Source organism: Corvus moneduloides, chromosome 7 (genome assembly GCF_009650955.1).
Source record: "Corvus moneduloides isolate bCorMon1 chromosome 7, bCorMon1.pri, whole genome shotgun sequence".
Lineage (NCBI taxonomy): Eukaryota > Metazoa > Chordata > Aves > Passeriformes > Corvidae > Corvus > Corvus moneduloides.
In genome coordinates this window covers 20,165,527-20,191,697 of record NC_045482.1, presented here as the reverse complement: position 1 = coordinate 20,191,697, position 26,171 = coordinate 20,165,527, and the positions used below count along the sequence as shown (strand labels likewise).

The 26,171-nt window shown below is 41.2% G+C and overlaps 1 protein-coding gene across 2 annotated transcripts in view; it reads left to right on the top strand.

Annotated features, from left to right (window-relative positions):
• Window positions 1–2,104: 2,104 nt before the first annotated feature.
• CERS6 (ceramide synthase 6) overlaps window positions 2,105–26,171 on the top strand; it is a 112,924-nt gene continuing 88,857 nt past the window's right edge. Inside the window, exon 1 of one of the 2 annotated variants that reach the window (XM_032113750.1) lies at window positions 2,105–2,426. In XM_032113750.1, the coding sequence (XP_031969641.1) occupies window positions 2,257–2,426 (170 nt within the window). In that variant the 5' untranslated portion in view covers window positions 2,105–2,256. The remainder of the gene's footprint in view (window positions 2,427–26,171) is intronic. The other variant, XM_032113751.1, reaches the window with a different exon arrangement.

Below are 26,171 nucleotides of genomic sequence, written 5' to 3'. Positions count from 1 at the left end.
CTGCAAAAAGACAGGTCACCTTCACCTGTGGGATTTTCTAATTAAAAATACCTTTGCCTTAAACACAATTATTACTGAAGTGAATGGTTATCTGTGTATTGACAGATATTAAAATGACATCTAAAGAACTTTTCATCAGATTTCAAAGTTGATGCCTCTGAGGTCATTCTGAGGATATGCCCTCATATCTCCATTTAAAACTCACTTATGCACATCAATTCAGAAAATGGAGTGATCTGGACGATTTGAGAGGCATATGTGTATGCGCAGGAGCCAGCTCAGGTGTTTGTGAGAGTGTGCGGCAAGATAAGCTCCTAGGGGAAATTCTAGGGGAGTTCTAGGTCAGCTGGAAGAGGGGTGAAATCTGACTGTGAGAACAAGGAAGAGAAGTTGGAAGGAAGAAGGATAGGCAATTTTTTTGGTACTGGATAAAAGTATTCTTGCTGATTTGAGCAAAGAAATATTTTCTTATGCTCAAAAAATCTTATTTTTATGTGAGTAAAGCTTCATTAGCGGTGTGGAACTCATGGTCTGCTTTCCCTCTGAACTGAAATTACAGCAAAGCCCTGGATTTTGACAGCTCATGTCAGAGAAGAATCCTGAGACAAAGTGAAGGAAGAGATGGAGGCAGGCAGATCTGGCAGTGGTGCTAGAATTCACACTTTTTCCCAGACGATTTGAAGGACTAGGTGTCTGTACTCTCTCCCCAAGAAGCAACCACAAGAACTGAATTGGAATAATAATACAGACACTTAGGAAACTGTCTCATCAATAAAACAGAAACATTCACTGGCAGATTTACCTGCATGGCTTATCAGCCATCCTGACAAAGCATTTCCTGAAACTTCCCTGAAATGTCCTAGATGGAAATTATCTCCATATATGATGCTGCCAAGTTGTTTGCTTCCTTTAAATTGATGTGGCATTTTCCACAGCATTATGTTTGACTTACGATTTTATTCAGTAAAGAAATGTCAGCACAAACATGAGAAGCTGTGCAATTAATTTTTCAGGAAGGGCAAATATAGCCAGTGAGGTGAAAAGAGCAAGTTAGCATAACACATAAAAGCAGGATGACAAAACTCTGAAGTATGGCATGGGCAGAAGTCTGTGTCTCAGTATTCAATAGCCTGATGGAAAGTATGATGATACAGGGAAGAAAATGGAAGCCATCTAAAATAAACTGCGGCAGGGCAGACAAAATAGTGATGTTACAGGAGCAGTGTACCTACTATTTGAAGTAATTCTGTGTGCGCCTAGACCACCATGCATACAGTCCTGTGGCTATAGCTATACTAAAGTCTGCTGTAAAGTTTAGTGGAATCAATTGTAGTTTTCCTCTTACAGTGTATCTCTAGCAAGACACAGCAATGACATAAGGAATCAGAAGTAAAAACCTACGTAAAACCAAAAAGGTTTTCTTCAGGCAGGAATGCAAAGCCACAGTCCTAACCTCAATCTTGTTGCTGATGAGTCGTGTGCTTTCTGACGCTTTTCCATGCCACATTTACGCCTGTTTGCTGCACCCGCATTCAGAGTAAAGTCACTGAATGTTTGAGGGTCCTTTCACCCGGGACAGTCCCGCTCCTGGTTAAACACCTCAGCCGGGAGGGCCGGGAGCAGCGATCCGGGCAGGGGTCACTCGCGGGACCCGGACTGTGGCAGCCGACCCCGGTCCGCGTGGCTGTGCAGAGTTCATAGGGAGCTTTTCACTGCTGCCACCTGCCTATTCCAATCGGGCGACAGCCTTTCCAGGCTCGCCGTGAGCCCAGCTGGGTGGTGAAGGGGCCGGTGGGTGACACGACACGAAGCCGCCAGGGCGGCGGGGCCCCGGGCCGGCGCTGAGGCGAAGGCTATGCCCGGTGGGTACAGCGCTGCTGCCTCGGCAGCCTCGGCCGCGGTGACCGCCCCTGGGACGGGGTTCCCGCTCCCTCGGGCCCCGTCTCTTCAGTTTCGAGCTTCGGTGCGGTCTTTTGGCACGGGAAAGGGGCGGGGGAAGGCGGCTCCAGACCGCCCGGCGGGGCCTCGAGCAGCGGCGGGCGCGGGCGGGAGCCAATGGGGGCCGGCGCGGCCGTGTGACAGGCGGGGCGGCCGCTGCCCCCGCCGGGCGGGGAACCTGCACGGCGGCGCTTCGCAGCATCATCCGCGGGTGCGGGGCTGACACACGCCTCCATCCTCCTCTCTCCCGGCAGCCGCTCACACGCGCCTCGCCGCGGGCGGAGCGGAGCGAGGGGCGCCGCGGCAGACAAAGCAAAGATGGCAGGGATCCTTGCCTGGTTCTGGAACGAGCGGTTCTGGCTGCCGCACAACGTCACCTGGGCGGACCTGCAGAGCACGGAGGAAGCCGCCTTCCCGCAGGCGGAGGACCTCTACCTCGCCTTCCCCCTGGCCTTCTGCATCTTCATGATCCGGCTGCTCTTCGAAAGGTAACGCCGAGCCCCCCGCGCCGCTCCGGGCTGGGCTGGGCGGGCCCAAGGGCAGCTGAGGAGCCTTGTCAGCCCAGCGTCTTCCCCCGCCGCTGCTTCTCTGCCGGCCTTACCGGGCCCTTACGTTCTCCCTGCCCCCTCGGTCGGTCACGTAGCGGGCTCGATGCAGGAAGGTGGGAGGTTCGGGAGGCAGCCGGCGCGCCGTTCCCACTGCCTGCAGCGCGGCCCGGCGCGGGCGCTAGGAGGCGAGGTCTGCCCGGGAATGGGCGCAGCCCTCCCGCCACCTGCGCTGGCCGCGGCGGGCGGGGGTAGAAGGGCCCTGCGCCACCTGCGCGGATCGGGGCGTCTGCTCGCGACCCACGGGCTGTGGCGGAGTTCTGTCCGCCCCTCTCAGGGAAGCTCCGCAAGAAGCGCGGTGGCGACGGGCCGCGGCGGGAAGCGGTCCCGGCAGGAGAGTTTGCCCGTGCCCCCGCCGCAGGGCCGCTTTCCAGAGAGTTACCCCGGGCGAAGCCCCCGCTGCGTCCCCTGCGCGGCGGGGGGCTGGGAGCCGGCGGCGGCTGGTCAGCGTGAGCCTCAGGTGGGAAGGGGCGGTTCTTGGTGAGAGCAGCCCGGGGCAGCGGGGCTGAGCAGAGTTGTGTGTGGCCAAGTGCAAATGGTGTCAGTGAGCGGTCCGTGTCGAGTATCGGAACACTCCCGGGGCCGTCAGGATGTGAGAGCTCAGTGATGAAACGCGCCAGACACTGTTAATCTCTGAACCAAACTCACCACTCTTCGAGGTTGCTGAACTCAAAACCCACGTCTCACAAACACATAAATACGTATATACGTATACTTAAACACAAGACGTCAGACTAGCGATCGGTCAGCAGTGACTGTATTTTCGGTGAATGTTTCCGTGCGGGTGCTGAGCAGGGGCCGCCTGTCACGGGGAGGCAGCTGAAGCCAAGTGGGTGCTCACTTGCGCACGCTGCTGCGCCGCCTGACAAAGGTGGTGTTCCCTCAACAGCAGAGAACAAAAGAACGATTCCTTATGCCAACACCTACGTGTTTTCTAGTGTTGTCTTCCTAGGCATGCTATTAGGGTAGTCAAGGAAGATAAAGGAAAACCGGTAGTTGCTACATGCCAGAGAAGGGCTGTAAAGATGCTTTAAAAATGATAAAACAGCTGATCTGCCAGGTACCACTTCACGTTTCCTAAGAATTCCCTCTCCCTGGTTAGAACTTGCCTGTGTTCCTAGCTTGGTTGAGAGGACCATATTTGTTTTGCAAAACAAGCTGTCACGGGCTGTTGTTAACTTCTGTGTTGCTTTACAGATTTACTGAACAAGACAGCAGAAGTTGTCATCTGCCTGAAAATCTGAGGTTGTGGAAAGTTAATTGGAACAGTTGAGTTAAATACTGCAATATAGTTACAACTGGAGTAATGAGTACAATTACAAGTATTTAGATGATGTCAAATAATTAAATTTTTTCTTTGCAATCTGTATGATGTGTACGTTTGAGTGTTGAAAGTGAGTGCGTGATATTGCACCTCTTGCCATCTGAACTGCAATATGCATCACAGCAGGACTGTGTTTTGATGGAGGAACAGTTAGTCAGAAAGCCAGTTTCAGCCTCAAGTTAAATTCACATTTCTGCTAATTCTCATGTGTTAGCGTTGTAGAAGGTACTCTGATTATGTAGTAGTTTGTATCCACTTACTCTGGTTATTTTTCTTAATTCATTTAAAGTAATTTTTAATTTTGCAATGCATTATATTTTTAAGTGTTATACATACAGATGAGAAAATCAGTACTTTTTAAAATTCTCTTGTACTCATTAGACTGATTTTGAAATTTATATCTAGAAATATGTTCTGCTAGCCTGATTGTAGGTGAGAGACTACCAAAGATGTTTTATTAACAATTACTTAGGTATGTATTTTTTCCTTTTAAAATTAAAATATAGTTCAAGACTCCACTGTGAGAGTAGGATCAGGCAGTTTTGTGTGGGATTAATCTACATGGCACGGTACGGTAGTGATTTTTCATGTAGAGCATTTTATTAAAGCAGGCCGAGCAAAAGCAACTGGACCTGTTTCCACTGATGAAAGCAAGGGGATTGTATATGACTTCGAATGGGGGAATGATCAAACCTTATTATTGCTTATTGTTAATTGGTTTTTTCAGATGTCTGTGCTTTGGTTGTTGGGAGCTACAGAAATGCTTCATGCATATCATGAATTAAAGATCTACAATTATACAAGATTTAGAAGGGGGAAGAGGCAAATATCTTTAAAATTGATTTTTTTTTCTTTCTTCTGTGTATGAAAATGTTTTTCTTTCAAAACTGGAGTTGTGGGTGACTGATGTACATGCTGCATCCTGCAACATGCTATTGCAAATGTTTAGCAGTTGCAATGGTAGCAACTGAAGAAAAAATAAAAATAGATTCTGTAATACATTTTAAAAAACTTGGAGATGTATTTTAGATCTATGTCTATACTGTAGTATTTGTAACATCGATGTATTCTCTATTTTTGTTTTGTAAGATACCCTAACTCTAATACAGGTGCTCTTGTAATTCTGTATACTGGTAGGTAAGCAGACACAAGGTGTTAAGAATCTGATTACGTGTTTCATATCCATTATTTTCAGACTGCTTCATAGCAGCTGAAAATAATGGCTGCTGGAGTAGTGTGGTTTACTTCCTGTGCTTCACAGAAACGGTCACTAACTTCATGAATCCTCACACTAGTAAGAAATACGGTTTGGGGGAGTTGGACTTTACATATCTTTGCTTACAAAGTTCTTGATATGTTTGGGGAATGCAACTTGCAATGCTAAAAGTTGACATACCTGTTTATATACATATGTATTTGTGTGTACATATTTGTAGGTGGAATTGAAATGATAGAACCTGGAAATTTTGTTCTGTACATATACACGTATTATTTACGGATTATATTACAAATCCTGTGGGGATCTTTGTTGTAGTTGTTTTGTTACTGGTTTGGTGAATCAGCTAACCAAGACAAGAAAATAATCTAGACACTTCCTAATTTTTTTTTCTCCTTTCAAATGAGCTACTTTTTATTGATTGCCTTGTCCTGCTATCCCTGACCAGCCCTCTTGAATGAAAGTGTAGATTAGAACATTAATTGTATGCCCAATAGCTTCAGCAAGTGGATCTGATGATGATGAGTGCTCCTGAAATAAACTTTGGTGTGAGGTATAATCTCAGAGACATGAGATTTAGTCGATATATCTGAGTCAAGGTTATCATAGTTATGGATGAGGTGTTAAAATACTTTAATAGCCTTTTCTCTTTTTCCTTCCTTCTCATTCATCTCTTTCTTTAAGCACAAAGTACATTTTAGAAAACTATAATAGCTAAGCATAAAGATAGTATTACCTAGTAATTTGGAAGACGGCAGGAGTTTAGCAATGCAGTGGTAATGTGGGAACATATTTCACCATAGTATGTATCCATTTTGTGTGTCTTACTACGTTTTTTAAAGGCATGTAAGCAATTAAGGATACCCCCTGTACTATACAATGCCTTCAGATAATATAAGGGCTCAGTAGTAAGTCTCTGTCTCCCTGGATCCTTTCCTAGTGTGGGAAAGACAGGTTAAAGCTGAAGTGAAACTGGTCTTACTAACAGCAGGGTGTTGTAGTTTTGATTGCCCTAAAGAAGATAAGGAACACTTGTTATTCTGGGCAAATACAATTTTTCTTCTTTTGCTTGTGGGATAACATGGCTCTTCTCCCTCTGCACTAGACGTCACTGCTCAGAAGCAGCATCCTTTCCTAAACTGCTAAGCACATCTTCTGTGAGGAGTATGCGCTTATACAAAAGCAACATTCACTCAGCAATCGGCATGCTTGTTGGACACAAAGAGGGTAACACTTCTGTTTCAGAGACTTCTCTCAAGGGAGAAGTTGACTGAATAATCCAAAAGGAGTTCTGACTAAGCAGATTTCTGATGTGGTCCAGCAATCTTCTGAGTCAAGTACTCTGATATTACTGCTTTCTTCACACTTGGCTCATCTATTCAAGTTACTCATATTTCTTCTTTGCACTGTAGTTGCACTATATTTTATTTCCTTCATCTTGTGTGCAGCAGTTTGGGATCAGATCTAATGAGATCACTCCATGAATCAGCAAACTAGGCTTATACTGCTTTTATTGTCATCTGGTCTTGATGGGTAGCAGTTCTCAAAGGTGATGCTGATATTCTGCAGTTGATGGAATGGCTCATAAGGTCAGAGATAGCTTGATTATATGTAGCAACAGCCCTCCACTGCATTGAGTTGAACTGAACCAGCCACATCATTTACTATTACTCCAGTCAAGATGCTGTAGACATTGAGGCTTTTATATGAAACTTTGCTTTTATAATGATAACTCAGCCTCAAAGGTAACCTCAGCTGACTCTCATTTAATATGACACAGTAGAATTCCTAGTGGATCTGGGTGACATGATACAAGGACTGTATGGGCATGTATATATATTTTTTGCTAACTATAAAAATGCATTCCGATGACAATACCTACAGTCTTACAAGTGTTTCTGGTGTGTAATGAACACATACAGATTGGATTTTTGTACTCCCTAGGACATCTAGTATCAGTGGGTTTTTACAACAGAAAGGAGGCTAGACAAATTTTGGAAGAGAGCGTACAAACGTGCTGTACTTCCAGCAGCCCAAAACCTCATCTGGGGAGGCTGGGTGGGGCACTGATGGTTATTTCTGTCAACAACTTTTTGTAGGCGGTAATATTTATAGATTTTTTGCTTACCTCCTTGTGTGTTAGGCAAAATCTGATCATTCAGGTGTAATTCACTTGTGTGTAAGTGGATGTATATGTTCACTGACAATAACTTTCTCAGTTCTTTCTCTGGTTTTTTTTGTAATTTATTTTTTTCATAAGATGACCTGTAGGGCTTTTCCTTATTGTGGGATTACTACTTACTAAGTGCTTAATTCCATTGAAATTGAATAGGATATTGAAATTGCTAACTTCTATGAAAAGACAGACACTGGAAAGAAAATAACTTAAAAAACTATTTCTTTTCAACTCTAAACCAATTTCTTTTTAAAAACTAACAACAGAGAATTAGCAGTAAGTAGCTGTAAAATGCATTTATATCTTGCTGGTTGTACTATCCATTTCTCTGTAATTCTTTAAGTTACTACTCTTCTGTCATTTATCTTTTTCTTTATATAACCAGGTTTTGTTTCCTAGGGTTGCAGGGTTGAACTTCAGCCACACATGCAGATACTTCCCAAAAAAATTATTGTTTTACCTGGAGAGCTGTTGTCTGTCTTGGCCTCTGTCTTACCAGCTCAGACCAGTGCAGGATATGCTCATGCACGCTAGTCCTGCCAGTCTGGCTGGTGCACGTCTCTGTTGTGTAATGTGGTTGTGTGTTCACATATCAGCTTAGAGTGTTCCTTTAAAAGAAGGTGGAGTAGATAAAATGCAAACAGTTTGAATGTCCTTCGTGTAGGGCCATTTACAGATGTGCATTAGTGTCAATCTTAAAATTAGGAGTTAAATGGGGAATGCATGCTGAGCTCCAGAAGAGAATGCCATTAAACTAATTCCTAAAATATCCATGTGAGAGAAGTATGACAGCTAAACCACAGCTCTGCCAATAGAAAGGTTTCAATGGCAGGTCACTAGTGGGTGCTGGGAGCCTATTGCTGAGGCAGAGCCACTGTTAGAGGGGTTTTGTCTGAGTGCGGGTTCCAGTTACTGGTGGGAACTCCAATTTGGTTCCTGCCTGGATTCTTGTAACCACGCAATTGGATCCAAATTACCTGTGTATCTTTTTGCTGCTCCTACTTCTGCCTCTGTCCCTGATCAACAGGCATTTGCTGAGGATTTGTTCTTGGAAAAATAAGAGCTTCTGGTATGCTGCATCTGCAGACCGGTGTCTTATTAGTCCATCCAAAATATTTAGTAAATGAACATTTGGGATACTGTGTTCCCTTAAATCTGTCTTTGTTTCTGTCAACACGGTTGACACCTGAGCTGAACAGCGTTTATTTGACCATATTTGGGGGCGGAGGAGGGGGGAGGTTTGTTCTTTTTTTTCAATTTGTTAAATATCCCATGCCTGCAGTTGGTTGACAGTTTATTAGCATTTGGTGTTTCTATGCCTGTCTTGAGGTGGTCTTGGAGTTTTGAGAAGAAAGTTAAAATTACAGCATTAAAGTATATAGCGTTCGTAAGTGATGTAACCTTATATAATATCCAGTAGTATACTTAAGACTGTAGTTGACACCTTATGGACAATCAGGTGCATATGATGTGTATGAACAGTTCTTGGAGTTGTTCATCTAACAGCTTGATTGCTTGGTGTCTCCCACCAGAGTGACTTTCTTCACTCACTGAGCACTTACAGATTTTGGGGGAGATCCAGGTCAAGGGAAAGGAAGGGAAACATGCGAGTCTCTGGTCATTTGAAACAGGAGGAATCACTAATGTCTTGCTTTAAGGTGAGCAGTTTCTGACAATCAGATGGGCTGAGAACTTCTGTCCTCTGTGAGGAAGTGCTTTTAGCACATAGTCCTTACGGAAGACTAACTCTACACCATATGGCATCCACCAGTTTCTGGCAATTCCTTTCTGGTTATTCTGAAGTAGTCAAATTGCAGCCAGGGTGGGAGAATGGGAGAACTGGAGTCTAGCACGGTCAGTTGTAATCTTAGGGATGGTTTTCAGGTGGACCTGTAACACAAGCTGTGACTTCTGCACAAAAACCAGAGACTAAACTGTAATTTTTTTTCCCTGTGTAGTTACTACCTCTCTTAATAGCAAATTCTGCTGTTGTTAAGCTTTAATGTTTCTGAGCAGTTGTAAAGCTTCATGTAACTATTACTGATGTAGCACAATCAAATTTTAACTCTCAAGGTAATTGTACAATTACTAAGAAAGTTTCAGAATTGTGAAGGAGTTTAACATCCAGTTAACGATGTTATGTGTTTTTTAATATGTAAGATACCTATATATTTGTATATTGGCTATTAATCCAAGTTATTTTTTGCACAGGGAAGAATGAAATGCTAAGGTTCTTCAGACTACCTTGTATTATGAAGTATCTTTCAGGTTCACTAACCTAAAATTCATTTTAATGTTGTATATGATGCACTTTAAAGTTTGATCTGAAATGTTGAAAAGCCTTCTTTGCACTCACAGGTCACACTAAGATAGTTAAAATACCTAAATCACTTGCATTTTTTCTCAGTGCAAGTGCAGTAGAAGTTTCCTTTTAGTAATATCTTTGTTGTATTGGTTTCTCCTGTATGGATGAGGGCTATAACCTATAGTACTATATTAAAAAAAATAAATCTAGCTGACATAGTGCACACTGGTGCACAAACAGAGGTTAGAGCTTGGAATGTGTTCATTGGCATAAAATCTTACTTGAGGCTGTTTGAGTATTTGTGCATGCAGTAATGTTTGTCCATCATTTGCAAAAGCTGGTAGCTCTATTTTTATCAGTAGTGAAATAACATTACATATGGTGTCATCACATCTACTCACTGCCCATTTGTCATCCTTTGAGATAAAGTTAGTATTTTTTAGTTCCACAAGCAGAAAGAGAAAAAGGCTTAATAGAAATGTTGCTGAAACCCTCGCTTCAACATTGGGATTTCTTCACTTCCTTTTCACCTCTGTTCCTGACTGAATTCAGTTCTATATGATATTGTATAGATACCTGAACTTCCACTTCCAAACTGTTGTTTACCATGTCTGTGGGACTCCCATCTTTTCACTGAGAAGGGAGTGGAAGCGGAGACTACTCTGTTTGTACTCTCCTGTGGTGTTTGACAGAACTTTAAACTATGAAAACTGCTTTTGTACCAATACTGTCTACCTTGACATGGTACAAACAAGCTAAACTGCCTAGGCTAATGAGAGATGCTTTCCTGCACTGGCAGGGAATTGCTTATTTGGAAATAAGACTGTGCTCTATAGCTCAAAATAAAGAGCCTACTCAAAAGCAGTTCCTGAACACAGAAGTAATGTGAAGGAAGATCAGAGTGTTATGTTGTAATATCCCTTGTGTTCACTGTTCATCATGTCTGTTGTGACTGTGTGATGTATCTATTGCTGAGACGCAGTTGCCTCCGTAGTTGGAGATAGACTGCTTGGTGTACTTTTATTAATGGGACTGCTTGAACAGGGTATGTTCCTTAAGATGCACAGAAAATAGCCTTGAGATGGCAACTGCTGAAACTTTGTAAGTGGGCAGCATAAATGTAAAATGCTAGTCTAAACCAGTGGGCATTACAGTGTGACAAAGCAGACAAAATTAAATCTACATGAAATGAAAGTGAGTTCAGAAATTTTTGGGGTGGTGGGTGAACTCAGCCTCTCAGAAGTTGACTGTCAGGGCTGTGGCTCTCCTGAGCTCTGCTATAGCAAATGAGACCAGTGCTTTGTCAAGACCAGAATCCCCCTTGCAACTGGTAAGACCAGTTGCTTCTGTTGAAAACAAAGTCTAGGAAATGAGTGGGTCATGAACGTGTGCTTGTTGACAAGCTTTTCTGCATTTGTCCATTAGATTTTCTTAAACTTCCTACTTCAATACTTGTGGTTGTCCAAAGCATACTTCTGGATGAGATGATCAGGTCCAGTTGGGTATAATTAATTCCTGTTATGGGCATCATGTTGGAAAAAAAACTGTTGAGAAAAAGAAAAGCAGGTGGTTAGACCACGAGCAGAAACGTGTTGTGTATACATTGAAGCAATAATTGAGTGGTAATTGAGTGGTTGATTCTTATCTGTCAAGTTTTCCCACACAGTAGTATGAGAGAAGGGTGAGAACTGATATGGTAAGAGAGTAGCCTGAAAATATGATCAGTTCCAGTGCCAAACATTTCCCAGTATTACAACACTTGTACTAAATTAACAGTGATTGCATTGCTGTGATGATGACAAATTGAACTGTAGATGGAGTCCAGGGAGTTCTGGTGGAGAAAGATTCTTCTTAGTGGTGTACAGTGAAAGGACAAGAGGCAAGAAGCATTTGATATGCAGGAAATTCTGTTTAAACATAACAAACTTTTTCTTGGGATGGTGGTGAAACACTGTGACAGGTTAGCCAGAGAGGCTGTGGAGTCTCCAGTTGTGGATGTACTCAAAAAGCATGAGCATGGTCCTGTACTAATGGACCATCCAGCAGACTCGGTGATCTCCAGAGGTCTCTTCCAACCTTGGCATTTGTGTGAAATCATAAACCTCACTGAATGACATCAGTGCAGGGCTCTCCTGAGAACTATGTCTGGATGAAGTTTGTAAACAGTGTTGGAAAATTGAATAGGAGAGGATTAAGTTGAAGTTCACTGAAAGCCTACGGAAAAAAATTAGGGCAGAGCATGTAACTTTTGATTGAATGGACATCTGGATTTTCTATTTTCTGTGGGATGGGTCTTTTGATTTTACTGTAGTCTGATGTGTGAGCAGATGGAATGCAAATTGAGAAATAGATGTGGACCTCCTCTATCTAAGACAGGAATTACCTTATGGGTACCCAAAATGAAGTCTGAGTTGCTTTGAAATAAACACATTCTGTTCTTCTCTAGGATCGATGCTTTGAGTCTCCTACAGCATAAAATTTGATTTTAACAGGCCATTTTGAGGATAATTTTAGTTTTGTTCCCCTTAAGTTGTTTCTTCTCAACGCTGCAATATCTTTAAGATAATTTTGGTTCTGAAAAAATTCACAGGAAGTGGTACTTAGACAATAGAAAACAGAAATCACATGCCTTACTGGAAAAGATTTTATTCCCGTTGTGTTCAAGATAATAAGAGTAAATCAGACTTACGGGAAAAAAAGAGAGAAGCCAGTCTTTAGTTTCACATTCACTAATTCTTTATATTGGTAATAAAATGCATAGTTTATTTGTATGTGTGTGTGACAGAGGATAATTTATATACCACAGTGGCATCATATCACTCTGATACAATGTGCTTTTTTCTATTTTTTTTTTTTTAAATATCATTACATTAAAAATAGTCATAAGGAGTGAATGAAAAATATTGACTGGTCTAAAAAATTAGATATTTCAAAATGTCACTGGTTGGGGCGATAATGAAACAGTTTGATATTTGACACAACACATCCTATCTCCTAATTGGAGGTACTGTTGTATGCTAATCTGGAATTGTTATTTTCTAGTGCATTTATAGGAAACATGAAAAATACTTGGTTTTCTTCCAGTTTGGAATGAAATGGAAAGTTAGAAATATCAAAATTTCATCAGGAACAGATGTCCTGACTTTCAGCCAACTCTAATAAATGGGTTTGGTTACCAAGACAAGGATGTAGAGATAGAAATTAGATCTCCATAGCATTGCCAGCCTCCAGAAGCATACATTCTTCACCAGAGTTAACTAGTTTGTATCTATATGCATGATGCACAGGAAGTTTCATTGTGTTTTTCTGTTTATTTGTTTTGTGTTTTATTGGAGGAAAAAATTACCTCTTGTTAGAGTCATGGCAAGAGTGTGAAACTCTAGGCTGACATTTACCTTCAGTTGTCAAGATGAAAAGTGCACTAGCAGAAATAGAACACTTCTTGCTTACTCTTCTGTTGAGAGCTGACTCCAAGGTTTGAAGAGAACCTAGCAGTTTGTATCCATCACATAAGAATTACTTGTGTTTTGCCTTGTTTCCAAGTGGGAATATTCAGGTGTAACACCACTGTGGTTTAGAGCTTTAAATACTAATAACAAATCTCCTAAGTAAGTTGTCTCAAAGGAAGGAAAATGTCAAATTTACCTTGAAGCATCTGCTTTTACACTTATTTTTAAGGGTTCTCAGGGGTTTCAAGCTGATCCTAATTTTATCAAGAATCTTTCTCAGTTTGGTGAAAAACAATGTATTGGTCAAAACCCTTCACATGTTTATCAGGAACAAACTATAGCTTCCTTCACATTTTCTTTCTGTAAAGTGCTGTATCTATACCAGGAAATATTTTTTTTAAATGGTTTGAAAATAACCCAAGTGCATTGACTAAGAAAATGACATCTGCTAAATAATCTGCCATCCTCTTCCAGCTCTCAGACTAGAGCACAGAACATTGAGAGACTATATACGGAGAAGGAGGTAGCTGTCAAAGCAAGGATATTGTCAACCATGTGGTCCATAAAGTGATTCTTTGATTTCAGTCCTCCATATCCAGTGTTTTGTGTACAATATGCAAAGGACTTCTGCTTTCCTTGCGTACCTGTGGCTGACTTGAGACCTTGACCACAATAAGAAGGTGTTACTATGGATCTTGTTTGACTTTTTTTTTTTATTTGTGGTGGTGGGTTTCTCTCTTGGGGAAGGCTTGTTGGAATGAAGAGCCAAGGCAGTAGTATCCAGCATGTTACCTTTTCTTGTTCTCATGTAGAAATTTCATATAAAAAGCTAGATTGGTTCATTTTCATATATAATAACAGTCTTTGGAATCCAGGTATTACCAATTGCATCTTGTCTTCTTTTTCTGACTTATATTAACTTCACTTGGGGCTACTGTGAACCTCTCGCAAAGCTTTAGGTCTGCCTGGTGCACATGGACTGGTAAATCTTAAGTCATACATGATAAAATAAGGGTCAGAGATTTTCATGCTCCCTGCCCAGTGACTCATAGAGTTTCCTGTGAAACGTCCTGGAATCCATACATCAGACTGTAGTTGTTGTTCTTCCAACATTAGCATTTGTTTTCCGAGATGATTTTTAATGTAAAAAGGGCATTGATTTTATGAAACTGTATTACATGCATGAAGAGAGTTTTGTCACACAGTTTTATTGGATTATTTGCATACAGTGAGGTCTGCTGGTGGTGTAAATTAGTTTCTTTGAGGGTGGTCAAACTGGTTTGAGTATTTAAGTATTAACACTTAAATATAATTTATTTACTCAAACGTCCTGAGTCTGATCTTCTGTCAATATAAATCAGAAATCAGCTTTTGCTGAGTTCTGGTGTTTTATCAGCATGTAACTTCTGTGAAAGACCAGAAATTTTATGACATTTTGTATGTTCATGTGTAGCCATGGAGTTTTAGTAATGTAGTGATCTAATCTAGTATTTAGGTTGCTGTTTTAGTAATTAGGAAGCAGAAACAATTCTATCTCTATACATATATAAACATACATATAAATACATTAAATAATATATTTTTATTTTGCATTGCATTTTTCTTTGCTTGACTAAGTGCCACGTTTGCCCCCCTCTTCCATTTTTTCAGGACTAGTAATATATATGCAGCTGTAAAGTATTCATTTTGTCAGGAAATCTCGCACACAGAAGGTTAGTTAACATCTGATGTTAACAAGAATGACTTGCTCTTTTTTTCACAGAGTAAGAAGTGCTCCTGTATGCTGTAGGGTGATGGAACTGTAGGGTGATGGTAGAAGGGACAATGTGCTAGCCTTGCTACTCCTTCCCTCGGTGCCTTTAACAAGAACATCTCTAATAGTGAGTAAAGACTGAGCCTGCTGCTCAGTGACAAGCTGCTGGTAAGCACCTTGTGGACCTTCCTGTGTCCTGCCTCAGTTCTACTCTTGCACAAAGCTACTTTATGGTGGAGAAGAAAATCTGATACATCTGTGCAGTGGTTGTAGCTCCTGTCTACACGTGTAGGGTGGCTTGGAAGTAGTATTCAGGTGTTGGCCTAGTAGGCAGTGTGCGGCAACTGCATTGCTGTCAGTCCATGTGACAGGTAGCTTAACGTGAACCCAGGCGTTCTATGTAAACTGTAGTCGCTGCCAGAGTAAAAATATAAGCAGCTACTAAGAGCTCTGAGTACAAACAAAAAGAAAAGTGTCATGATGATGATCATCATCATGTTTGTTCCACATGTGATGATTTTGTGATTTAGAGAGTGTAACTGGGTATGTATATATGTTGATATTAAAACAGGCTGTAGTGGTGACCTCCATTACTGTCTCAACTAGTCTTCCACTCTGCTTCACAACAAGGCATTTTTGCCTTGCCTGGTAGTGCTGCAAATACTTGTTTATATTGAATGACATAAAGAGGCCTCTGAATGAGTACACTTGCATAATGAACACATTCATTGGATCCACCCTGTATTTTCTTTCAGCTTCCTTTCACTGAGCTCTCTTCAACTGAAGGCTTGGCCAATGTTCCCTCTCAGCTTTGCCTACAGAAGAGCAGTTATCAACCAGAAAGCTTAATCACAGGAGTGGGCCTTGCGTCCTCTTGATCCTCCACACTTCCGGCCCATGGGAAAGTAATGAAAAGTATATTGGTCTGGTTTTGCTGTTGACATTGAAAGAGTGAGGCTCCTGACCTCAGAAGGTCTATATTTGAGTATTACAGTCAAGCAGAGGACTAAAAATTAGTGTGCTTGTGTTTTCTGCTGATTATTTTGAGTAATCTATTGTAGGGCCTGGCATCTTTTATTTATAATATGAGCATAACTACAGTAACTGCTTATTGGTTCCAAAAAGTTTTCATATTGTTTAGTGAGAACTATCACAGATAGCAAGAAGGTTTTAGAACTTAATGCAGTTCTGCTGAGCTCCTAAGCTCCTTTCCTCTTGGACTGTTTAGTCCAATTTTATAGGTGCAGTTGCTTCTGTCCTGGAGTAATTTCAGAATGTGTCTGGGGTATGTGAGGATAGAGCAGAAGGAGGAAGATGGAAAATTTCACCTTCACACTGGAATTTTATGGGATATTTTTTTCCCCCTCTCTTAAATTATAAGGTCTCAGTGATTGGCAGTGGCCATCAACTGTATGAAGCATCCACTTCTGAAGGAGCACCATTAATCAGTCCCATTCCTAGTTTGACAAGGACAGACCTGGAAGAAGATGAAATTAACTACAAAACATGCAGGGCTTGTGGGAATCCTTACCAGAAATCTGTTTTGGAGAACTCAAATCTTGAAAAAAGGCACTTTCAGCTCCAAGCTCTAGTAGCCACTGGAGAGTTAGCTTTTTTTGCTTCTTAACACCTTCTTAAATATTGTCTCGCCTGGAAATTTTCTAGCTTATTAGTTAAAAGAAACAAAAGCTACTCTTTGTGATAGCGAAATGTAAGCTGTCATACTGTCTTAATGGTATCACCTTGCTTTACCATCCATTTACAGGGTGCTCAGAAGAGTCATACACAGTCAGGGGTTTTTACTTTCTTGTTCCTTACCTCTGAAATTGTATTGAAAGCATAGTAACAATAATAATAAAGGGGATTATTTGCCTGTTTTGAAAGGGTGTTTTCAGACACAGGTTTATAAAGTGAACTTAATGCGTATTAAGTTGAGAAAGGTCTGAGCAATAAATAATAGGATGGCTGGGTCACTGGCTGCATGTAGTAAGACTGTGTAAAGGTGAAAAACCAGCAGAAGGAAATGCTGATGGTATTCTACACTAAGCATGGTATAATGCTTCGCATGAGGACCTGTGAGTGGAGGAGGGCTGCTGTGTGTGGCAGTGCTCTATACCAAAGGGATGTGTCCTCTTTATTTGGCTAAAAAGAAATAAATTTTGGAGCTCATTAAAAATCTATATTTTAATAATGCTTTTGGACACCTGAATGGTATTAAGGACACAAAATTAAAATTACTTACAAAGTTATTCTCTTGTAATAGTTGCAATTTTAATGAAGGGCTTTTTCCTCTTAGGCTTTATTTATGACAGTAGCACACTAGTGGAATGTGCTTCAGCTCTCAGTTTATAGTTCTAGATTTAGATCTTTGTCCTGCAGCTGGATTATTTATGGTATAAACAAAATAGTGATAAAATGTAAGTTCTTTTGATCCTACTGTAGAACAGGCTGAGTGAATTTGTCATTCCAAAGCCACTTAACAGTGCTAAAATAATGAGTAATAAAAGCAGAAGTTGGAATACTTCTGTGCCATCAATAAATATTTGCATCTCGAATGACAGATCACGACAAGTCAACCCCCTCATGAGTGTGAGTAATGTAGATAATTTTTGTGGAGATGCAGTGCGGCAACCACATGACTTGTGGTGTGACAATCTGCTGCTTTTCAGTATCTTGACACTTCTGTTGCTTACTTGGAATTTAAAGTTTAGAGAACTAATTACTCGCTAAATTCTTCCTGTACTTGCTATATAAAAATCATTAGTGGAGAGGTTGAGGACCAGAGGGGGGAATGGGGCAGAGAAGTAGAATAGGAAGGAGCACACAGGTGTATTCTGGAGTGTGGGAGAGGGGAGTGGGACTAAAGATGCAGTGTGTGGGGGGAAAACATGACCATGATGTAAGTCTGTGCACCTGGGTGGAATGTGGTGTAACCAGGCATGCCTGTTTGTTTATGTCACCAGAAACAATATGTTTGCAACTGTTTCCTTCAGATACACTTCTAAATTCAAAGGCAAGGAAGAGGCTTGATGTGTGTATGTTTTGTCTTCCTCAAGTTGTTCATGGAACAGACCTGAAAATTCTTAAGAAGAATTCAAATTTTACTCTTTTTTTTTTTTTTTTGGCAGTAAGAAAGCCATAGTGTTTGTGTCATTGCAGTCCTGTCCCACATGAAAGGGTGTAGCATGCCCAGGCACCACCCCCATCTTCTTGCAGAATCTTTTATGAAGGCAGATGACAGCTAAGAGGTGCCAGCTGGCTAATGTGACCCAAAGTGATTATGGACTGGTGTCTGTTTATCTCTGCTGATGACATCTAGAAATCTGTTATTTGGGAGGGATAGCACCATTTCTTGTCTTTCCAAATTAAGTCAATAATAACCTTCCAGGTTTGGTTGGAAAATGCAGGTGCTGTTACTTCTGGAAGATCTTAGTGATAGATCGGATCCTTATCATTCACCATGACCCTGGATGGTCAATGAGACCAGGAACTGGTATGAAAGGTAACTGAAAGGAAATACAGGAGATTTTTGTTAAATGTCATTAGGGAAAGTGATTTGCATCTGTAGAGGTTGAAAGTAATATTAAAATGAGCCAATTTCTGTTTGGTGAGCTGAGAGTTCCAAGAACAGAGGAATTATAGCTGAGGTGACAAACCTCAGTATAGCCAAGAACAATGGGAGACCTTGAGCATGGAGCAAACAGTTGAAATTTGAGTCTTGTGGGCCTTTTGCAGGAAAGAGAAATATTATTATTTGCAGTGAGTTGTCTAAAGTGGAATTTTCTTTGCCCATTGCAACTGCCTGACAAACTCTGCTGTTGGCAAACCAAGACTGATAAAAGGATTATTGATTTTAAGATAAAAAACATTTCAAATCAGCTAGGCATCCTTCATATTCTTAAGCTATCACAATACAAAAGTACTGCTTAAATCATCTAGGGAACCTAATAGTGTGCTACTCTTATGACTTGATTAGCGCTAGAAGTTTCTTTTATGGCATTAAGAATAATGCCAAATAATTGCTCTTGTTTTATGCTGTATTGTAAGGAGGGACGTGTACCTTGTGTGTGAGAGAAATGGTAATGTTCTCTAGTAAACCAGAGCAGTTATGATTGCCTGGATCATCTAGAAGCACAAGATGTTTTCAGCAATTAATTTATAGACTGAGCAGATGTTCATTATGGCAAGAACCCAATAAAGGACAAGACCTGTTCCCTGAAAGACTCATAGGTATTTTCCCAATAACTGAGGCTTAGGAAAAAAAATCTGCATATTTTATTTCCTTATTGAGAAACACCTCTTTCATAAGGGAGATATTCTGTTAAGTTTGTCATTAGACTATCAGTCATAAGATACGATTGATGATCTAACAGAAGGAATTTAAACAATTGAAAAAAATCACTTTATTTACTTAATACAGTTTGAATGTTCTTGAGAGCTATTGTTAAATTGTATAAAACATTCGTTTGAGTAGCTTTTTTAATAAATGAAGGAAAAAGTAATTTCCAGCTTGATTTATGTAATTTCAGCTGGTATTTTAGAAGTAAAAATAAAATTTGCATCATATAGGAAGCAAACCTAGTTGACAATGTTGTTCTGCTAGACATTGTTAAAGAACGGCACCCATTTCTGGTTGAATTGTGGAACAAGAAACCATACTAACAGAAATGAAGTTTCTCAAGTTATTGTACAATTTATCTGTTGAATACAATGGTGAAAAAACACCTTTTTGAATCTCAGACCATGTTTCTCATTTTGGGGCAGGATTTAGAAATGAAAGATTAAAGAAGGAAGTATCATTTAGGTAAATACAGACATACTATCTCACCACTATTCAAAGGATTAACACAAAGTGAGTTTTGCATTTTTCTAGAAGCAAAAGATCTGTTTTAGACCATCATGCATGAGCACAGCTCAAGGAGAAATACTGAGCATTAGGGTACAGGCTTCAAAACAGAGTAAGTATGCTGAATGTTGCTACCTGACAATGTAGTGATTCCAGAATGTTTTTACTTTGGCAATTCTCTTACAAATGCTTGTTTTTCCCTACCTTGCTTTGCCAGCTCCTCATATCTACCTCAAGAATTTAATCACTGCCATTTCTTTGCTTACTTTCTGATCCAGTATACATTCAACAGAGCGCTCAAATTCCAAATGACTTCCTGGGTTCAGGTCCAAGATGCTTCTCCCCCTCTAAACGTGTCACTGTCAAAAAACCTAATGAAACAAACATGAACCAACCAGCCAAGAAGAAAGCCCAAACCTTTTCCTTAGGATTTCCATAGTTGTTTATCTGAGGTACTGAGGCAATAATTGTTTATGGCTTGCTGAGTTAAGGGTGAAAAATTATTCAAGACAATGAAAGTTCAACTGTAACTGCTAGAGATAAGATACTACTCAGAAACAAAGGCTAAATGGGACTGATTTAGATGAGTTATGTGTAGCATAGCCTTACCTTCAAAGGAATATAGCCAAAGGCAGGAAGAGTAAAAATAAAAAAAACATCAAAGACAACGGCTCCCTGTGCACATTCTAGAATTTAGGATGCAGTCTGTATAGTCTGCTACTCAGCTGTATACTGTGCTCCAAATGGCTTTTCTGGGTGGTCTGTGATAGTCCTGGGTTTGCTGGTGAGAGAAAAAGGCTTTAGCAGCACAATAGAAACTCTCCATAGCACCTGTGTGGAAAGCGAAATTATGATGATTTCCATTGATTTGGACTAAGATGGCTCAAGACTGGTTGTGAATTTTGCCAGCCAGATCTGAACTTGTCATATTCCACAATGGTCATTATTTCCCATCAAAACAAATGAGCAAGGCACTCCTGCCTGTCAGCAGCAGTGCTGATCCCCTCTGCCCCCACCACTGCTTTCCCACCACTGGAGTCCCTTGGCTGCTGTCCCCATCCTCCTCTTAGGGAAGGCAGCAACAGCAGCAGCACACGGGGCTGCTGTTACCACATGGTTAGAGGAGATGCTTGCCAATAAGCGTTGGGACTGGGCCCCCAGCCCTCAGCTGTCAGCCAACGTCCTGTGGCATTGAACCATATGAAGGTTGTGGTATGTGGCTTGCCAAACCAGTTAGGTTGGCCATCACTGCAATAAGTCAGGAAGTTGATTTCTTCGTCTTCTTGCAGGAACTTGTCAGGTAGCATATTGCATGTGGTGGAAATACGGTTCAAGAGTGATTTGTTTTAGTATTTGCCTGATACAAAATGGCATATCTTTTTTTTTTTTTTTTTAATGATGATGAAATAGAGTGCCTTCTGTCTCTGCAGCAGAAGGAGAGAAATGAATAAAAATGAGTAAGCTGCAATTGGACTGACTTGGTCCCTACATGTTGTGAAGATTTAAAAACCCTCTTAATGCTTTTGTGACAGTGAATATATGAATTCCAGTGTGTGAGTCCTTTTTTCCAGAAGAGAATTGTTTAAACATACAGCGGATGATGAGTAGATATAAACCTAGTATTACAGTTTCTCTTTGAAATCTAGTGTCAAAATGGAGATGTTTATGAGATTTCTAAAACTGTTCACCATGAAGCTGTATAAAATACACTAGCAAGATGTCATTAAAAGCAGCAGATGCTATTATGGTTTTGCTGCAAGCACAGCAAAAGTGAAAGCACAGCAATTCCTCTATTTTTTGCCTTTTTCTAGCCTGTATTTGTCTGCCTCTTGCCCCTTTCTTTCTACTTCTATTTTCAGACATGCATCATTTATTTGCTTGCTAATGGACCCTAGTAGCATTGAGTACATGTGCTCTAGGATTGGGATTTGTGAATAGGAAAGACTATATTGATTTAATTTTTCCTCCTTCCATCTGTACTTGCATAGATGACCCCCCTGATGTGTACCAGGCAGAAGCAGTTTGAGACCTGCATGACAGGTCTGTTAATTGATTCCTTCAATAACTACTGAAATCTAAAGGGGAGGAGGGCTGGGGAGGAATAGCAGTGAGGCTGACTAGCAAAAGATTTGACCTAGTTTTTTCAATCTGCATGGCTGTGCAGACAGACTCAATTATAAATCTGCTGCTTTAGAAGAGCTTTTATTTTTTTTTCCCCTGTGCGAACAGCTGCACTGATTTTGAATGTTCAAATTTGGTGTGTTAAAATGTAAAATTTTGTCATCATTGTATATAGTGTCATGAAATAGGTACGTGTGGTGAGGAAGTAAGGGAAGGCACCTACTTCCCTTGGATTGCTGTGGGGTTTGCTGCGTTCTGCCCTGCTGCTCGATCTTCTCCTGTGTGACATTACATGCTTGGTTTTTTGTCCTGCCTGTGAAATAGCTCCTACACAAAGTAGAGTGAGTGTATGTGGTACTGCTTTGCACATAAAGCTAAAGGAGGCTGAAAGACTTTTTTTTTTTTTTTTTTAAAGCTTTTGATAACATCTCTGTATCATTTGGCCTTCTTATATCTATTTATACCACTTGCCCTGGCCTTTGCTTGGTTTGCTTGTTTGTTTATTTTTCTTCCCTTATTTAGCAGTGAAGCACCAGGGATTAGTACTAAATTTTGCAGCTGCATGGGGATTCATGACAGGCTTTGACCAGAGCTTTGATCCTCCAGATGCTCTGAATAAACATTGCAACAGACATTTGCAGGGGGATATTCAGTTGCTGAAGAGGTTTATGTATAATGTTTTTCTTCCTTTTGATCACAGATTTCTTCTAGAGCACTTTCTTAACTGAACACATGGGTCTGGTGTTGGCCAACAAGAGATTTTTTACCTGTTCTGCATTTTTTAATAACTGGTTTGGTTCTTGAACCACTTGCATCTGCTACAGGAAAACCATACCCAACTGAAAACCGGGAAACTGACTTCTGTTCCTGAAGCTGCTGTGAGATACAGCTGAAACTGTATCAGGAGATTGCATAAACCCATCCTCCTGTTACAGCCTGGCTTCCTATTTCTGTCCGGAGGCTTTTTTTCATTGTGCTGTAGGCAATGGCTCTGGAATATAGCTTTATGCAGCTTTGCAATTTCTCACTGGTTGCTTGTGCTCTCGCTCCCTTATGGCACTGGCTGTGGCTGCAGGGTTGGTTTGTGCCAGCTGGAGAGGCTCTTGAAGAGGGCAAGAGTCTGCAGCTCTCAGCTGGCAAGGAGAGGACCTCAGTGATGGGGAAAGAGCAAAGCAAAGGTGGTGCTTGAACCAGGGGAAGTTCTGTAGGCTTCATGGGAGCTCCTCAGGGTTTCTCTCTCCTTAGCCAGCCTGATGGGTCAGTCAACAATATTCCCCTGCCTTAGGCTTGGAAATGGATGCATGCTGCTGTAACCTTGGTGTAACATCAGTCACCAGCCCTCCTTCTTCCACCCCCCTTCGGTTTGCAAGTGCTTCTCTCCAAAGCTAGAAAGATACCCCTGTAGGTAGAAGCTGATCTTGCAATGGAAGAAATTCATCACTGTTTCCTATTCTGAAGCAAAATTTGGGATTATGCCATAGTCCAGGGTATTCTGAAGACTTTTGCTTTTCTTTGTGTGCCTGGCTGTAGCTGGTGGAGTCAGCAGTCATGCTCTTTGGGAGCCAGACTGTGTCAGTAACATTTCTCTAGGGGATGATGACTGACATGCATGTCAAGAAAGTGACTGTCAGCCCTAGGAGCTGAAAGAAGGTGCCTGCTCACAGGAGCTGCTCTAAATATCCTTCTGAGGCATTGTATCTTCTGGCCTGACAGAGCTATGGTGTGAGTGAGTTATGGTCTTGGGCTGAGATACTTTGTCATGTATCTTGGATGTAGACGTCATGTCTAATTTGTTCTCAAGGGAAGGCAGAGTTTGATCTATGATTCTCTGTAAAGTCGGTAATTACCGTGTGCTCAGTGCTTGCAAAGCCTTGCTGCAGTTCAGGCACTGTGCAGATACTTAACTGATGTGCATGTTCAGTTTTTTGGAATGTATGCAACAGGGAAGTATGAGGGTCTTGGCAGCACACTGGCCAAGTGCATATGGTGGGCTATGAGTTTATAACGTTTGCGTTTGCCTGGGCAAGTGGACTGCTATGGGCAAGGCTTCAAATTGAGTCCTGCAGTAATTCCTGCCTTGGTATTTCCCCTCCCTATTCCATCTCCTCCTTTCTTTGTCCTCTTGCCAAGCGTACAGCACTCCACAATTCAAGTGCAGCAATATTACACATGGCTAATCTCTAACCCAGCTGGGTGAAACACTGCCTGTCGCTTCCATTTCAGTTGTCAGATGAACAAACTAGGTAACATTCTGGATAGACTTTGTGCTTTTTTCGCCAAGCTGCCTCATGATCGTCCGTGCGCACCAGAATGCTCAATTTACTGCAGTACCCAGAGCAATGGGAAGAGCTCTGAAGATCTGTGGAAGAGTTGATCCCCAACAAGGCAGTGTGTTTAAGTTCTGCTGGGAGGGTTTTGGTGGTTGGGTGAGCTTAGCCTGTGCCTTCAGAAGCATGTACACTGCTGCTTTGCTCAAACTGCACCCTGACATTGCTGTCACAGCTTGTTTCAAAGGCAATTTTTTTTTCCTTTTGTCTTTTTAGTTGTACTCTTAAACAAGAATTATTCAATGACTAATCTTAGAAATTATGTTTCTTGCCATTAAAAATATTAAACTGATGATCTACAATTGTGTAAAAATCTTCTATAATAGTATAACTCATGTGGGTTCCCAGTTTTGGTTTTCATCCCAAGCAGCATGCTCTGCGGTATGTTTTAAATAAATAAGCAAGACAGTTCTAATGATCCAAAGGAGATGGAAAGGCTTATGGCACCACCCTGAACAGGAATAAACAGAGTAACAAATACTTGCCACTTGAAGAGTTTAAATAACTGTTCTCTTACAAGTAATTTGTGATCAGCCGGGGCAGGTAAGTTCTCTGTCTAGTTTTCAGCATGAGACATCCTTCATCTCCTTTTTTTTCAAACTCTTAATAGTGAAAAGCCACCTTTTGTGTTACTATCTTAGCATCACTTATTTGTGGCATCGAATAGCAACCACTGGGGGACAACATTACAGTGGCAGGCTCCCTCAAGTACCCACATGCTCAATTTTTTTTTTTTTTTCCACCTTCTGCTAGTAGAGGTGGGCATTTATATTGCAGTACTATTAGGGAATCACATTTTAATCAGCTGTCCTTTAGTCAGGTATCATTTGAAGTTGTAGTGTGCAAAGTTGCTGACAAAAATCTTGTAATGAGCTAAAATAAGCTATATTTGGAACAGTTTCTTGTGTGTATTGATGTAGAAAATACACTTGCTTATGGATCCAAAGTGTAAGTCATTCAGAAATACCCAAGATAAGAGATTACTTCTTTTCTTTTGTTTGACATACGCTGCCACATGTTCAAATGCTGTCAAAAGTGGTGGGCCAGCGTTGTTGTTGCACGGTGAGCTCCTCTGGATGCCTGGTAGCTGTGCGTGCAGCTCACCAGTGCATCCTGTGGCATGTCTCCCTTCCCTGGCTGAGGTTTTTGGCTGGAGCAGCTCAGGGAGTTGTTTCCAAAGTGTCGTTTGGGTGATCTGCTAACAAATTCTATTATTAGTTAATAGGATTTGTTCTTGCACTGTTTTGTCCGATCACTAATTGTTTATCATGCATTAGGGGTACAATGAGATGCCTGTCAGCTGTGTTTTGAGCTTTTTGTGTGCAAGACTCATTGTTTGCCTGTGATGGCAGGTTTTGCTTCGGGACAGCCTTAGTGCAGAAGGCAGAAGACGTAGGGCTCTGCATTTCAAACACTGCAGTGTAGTAAATCCTGGTCTCTGGTGGGCACTAGTTTCCCTGGCTCCCCAAAATAGGGTCAGAGGATCAGTAAACTCATTTGGAGGGCTGGGTGTTCTGCACTTCTGCATACAGTCTGCAGCTGCCTTCCCGATTGCTTCTCTGCCTTTCTGCAAGAGTGTCCTGCTGAGCTGCCAATCAAACAAGAAAGCATTAAGAAAATTCAGCAATAGAATAGAAAGGTGAAAACATAAAGGAAGACTTGGAAGCTAGTGAGACCTAGTTGCTTTTTGTCTTTGTTGAATGTTTTGATCAGTCCATATGATATTTAATGATCATACAATGCAGGTGGAAACTACTTCTCAAAAGGAGTCCATCTGAGCTGGTTTTTGAGATTTCAGGTGTGAGCATTCGTATAGGTATTTTAATAAATCTTTTGCAAAAAGCAATTTATAATAAATCTTTTGAATTATAAGTATGGTAATATGTTTTTTTAATCCTTTTTCTCAGAAGAGAATACTTTTTAAGAAATACAAAATCAGAGTTCCAAAGCAGAATCTGAATATGGTCCTGTGATGGCTTGGCTTGAGCATCTAGAGAGTTCACCTTCAGGTTTGCCAATGTCTCCGTTTAGGGATGCTGTGTTGATGGAATGAATCGGATCAAATCACTGATCCATCCGAAAGGTCCATGCTCATCTGGGGTGGTGTGCAG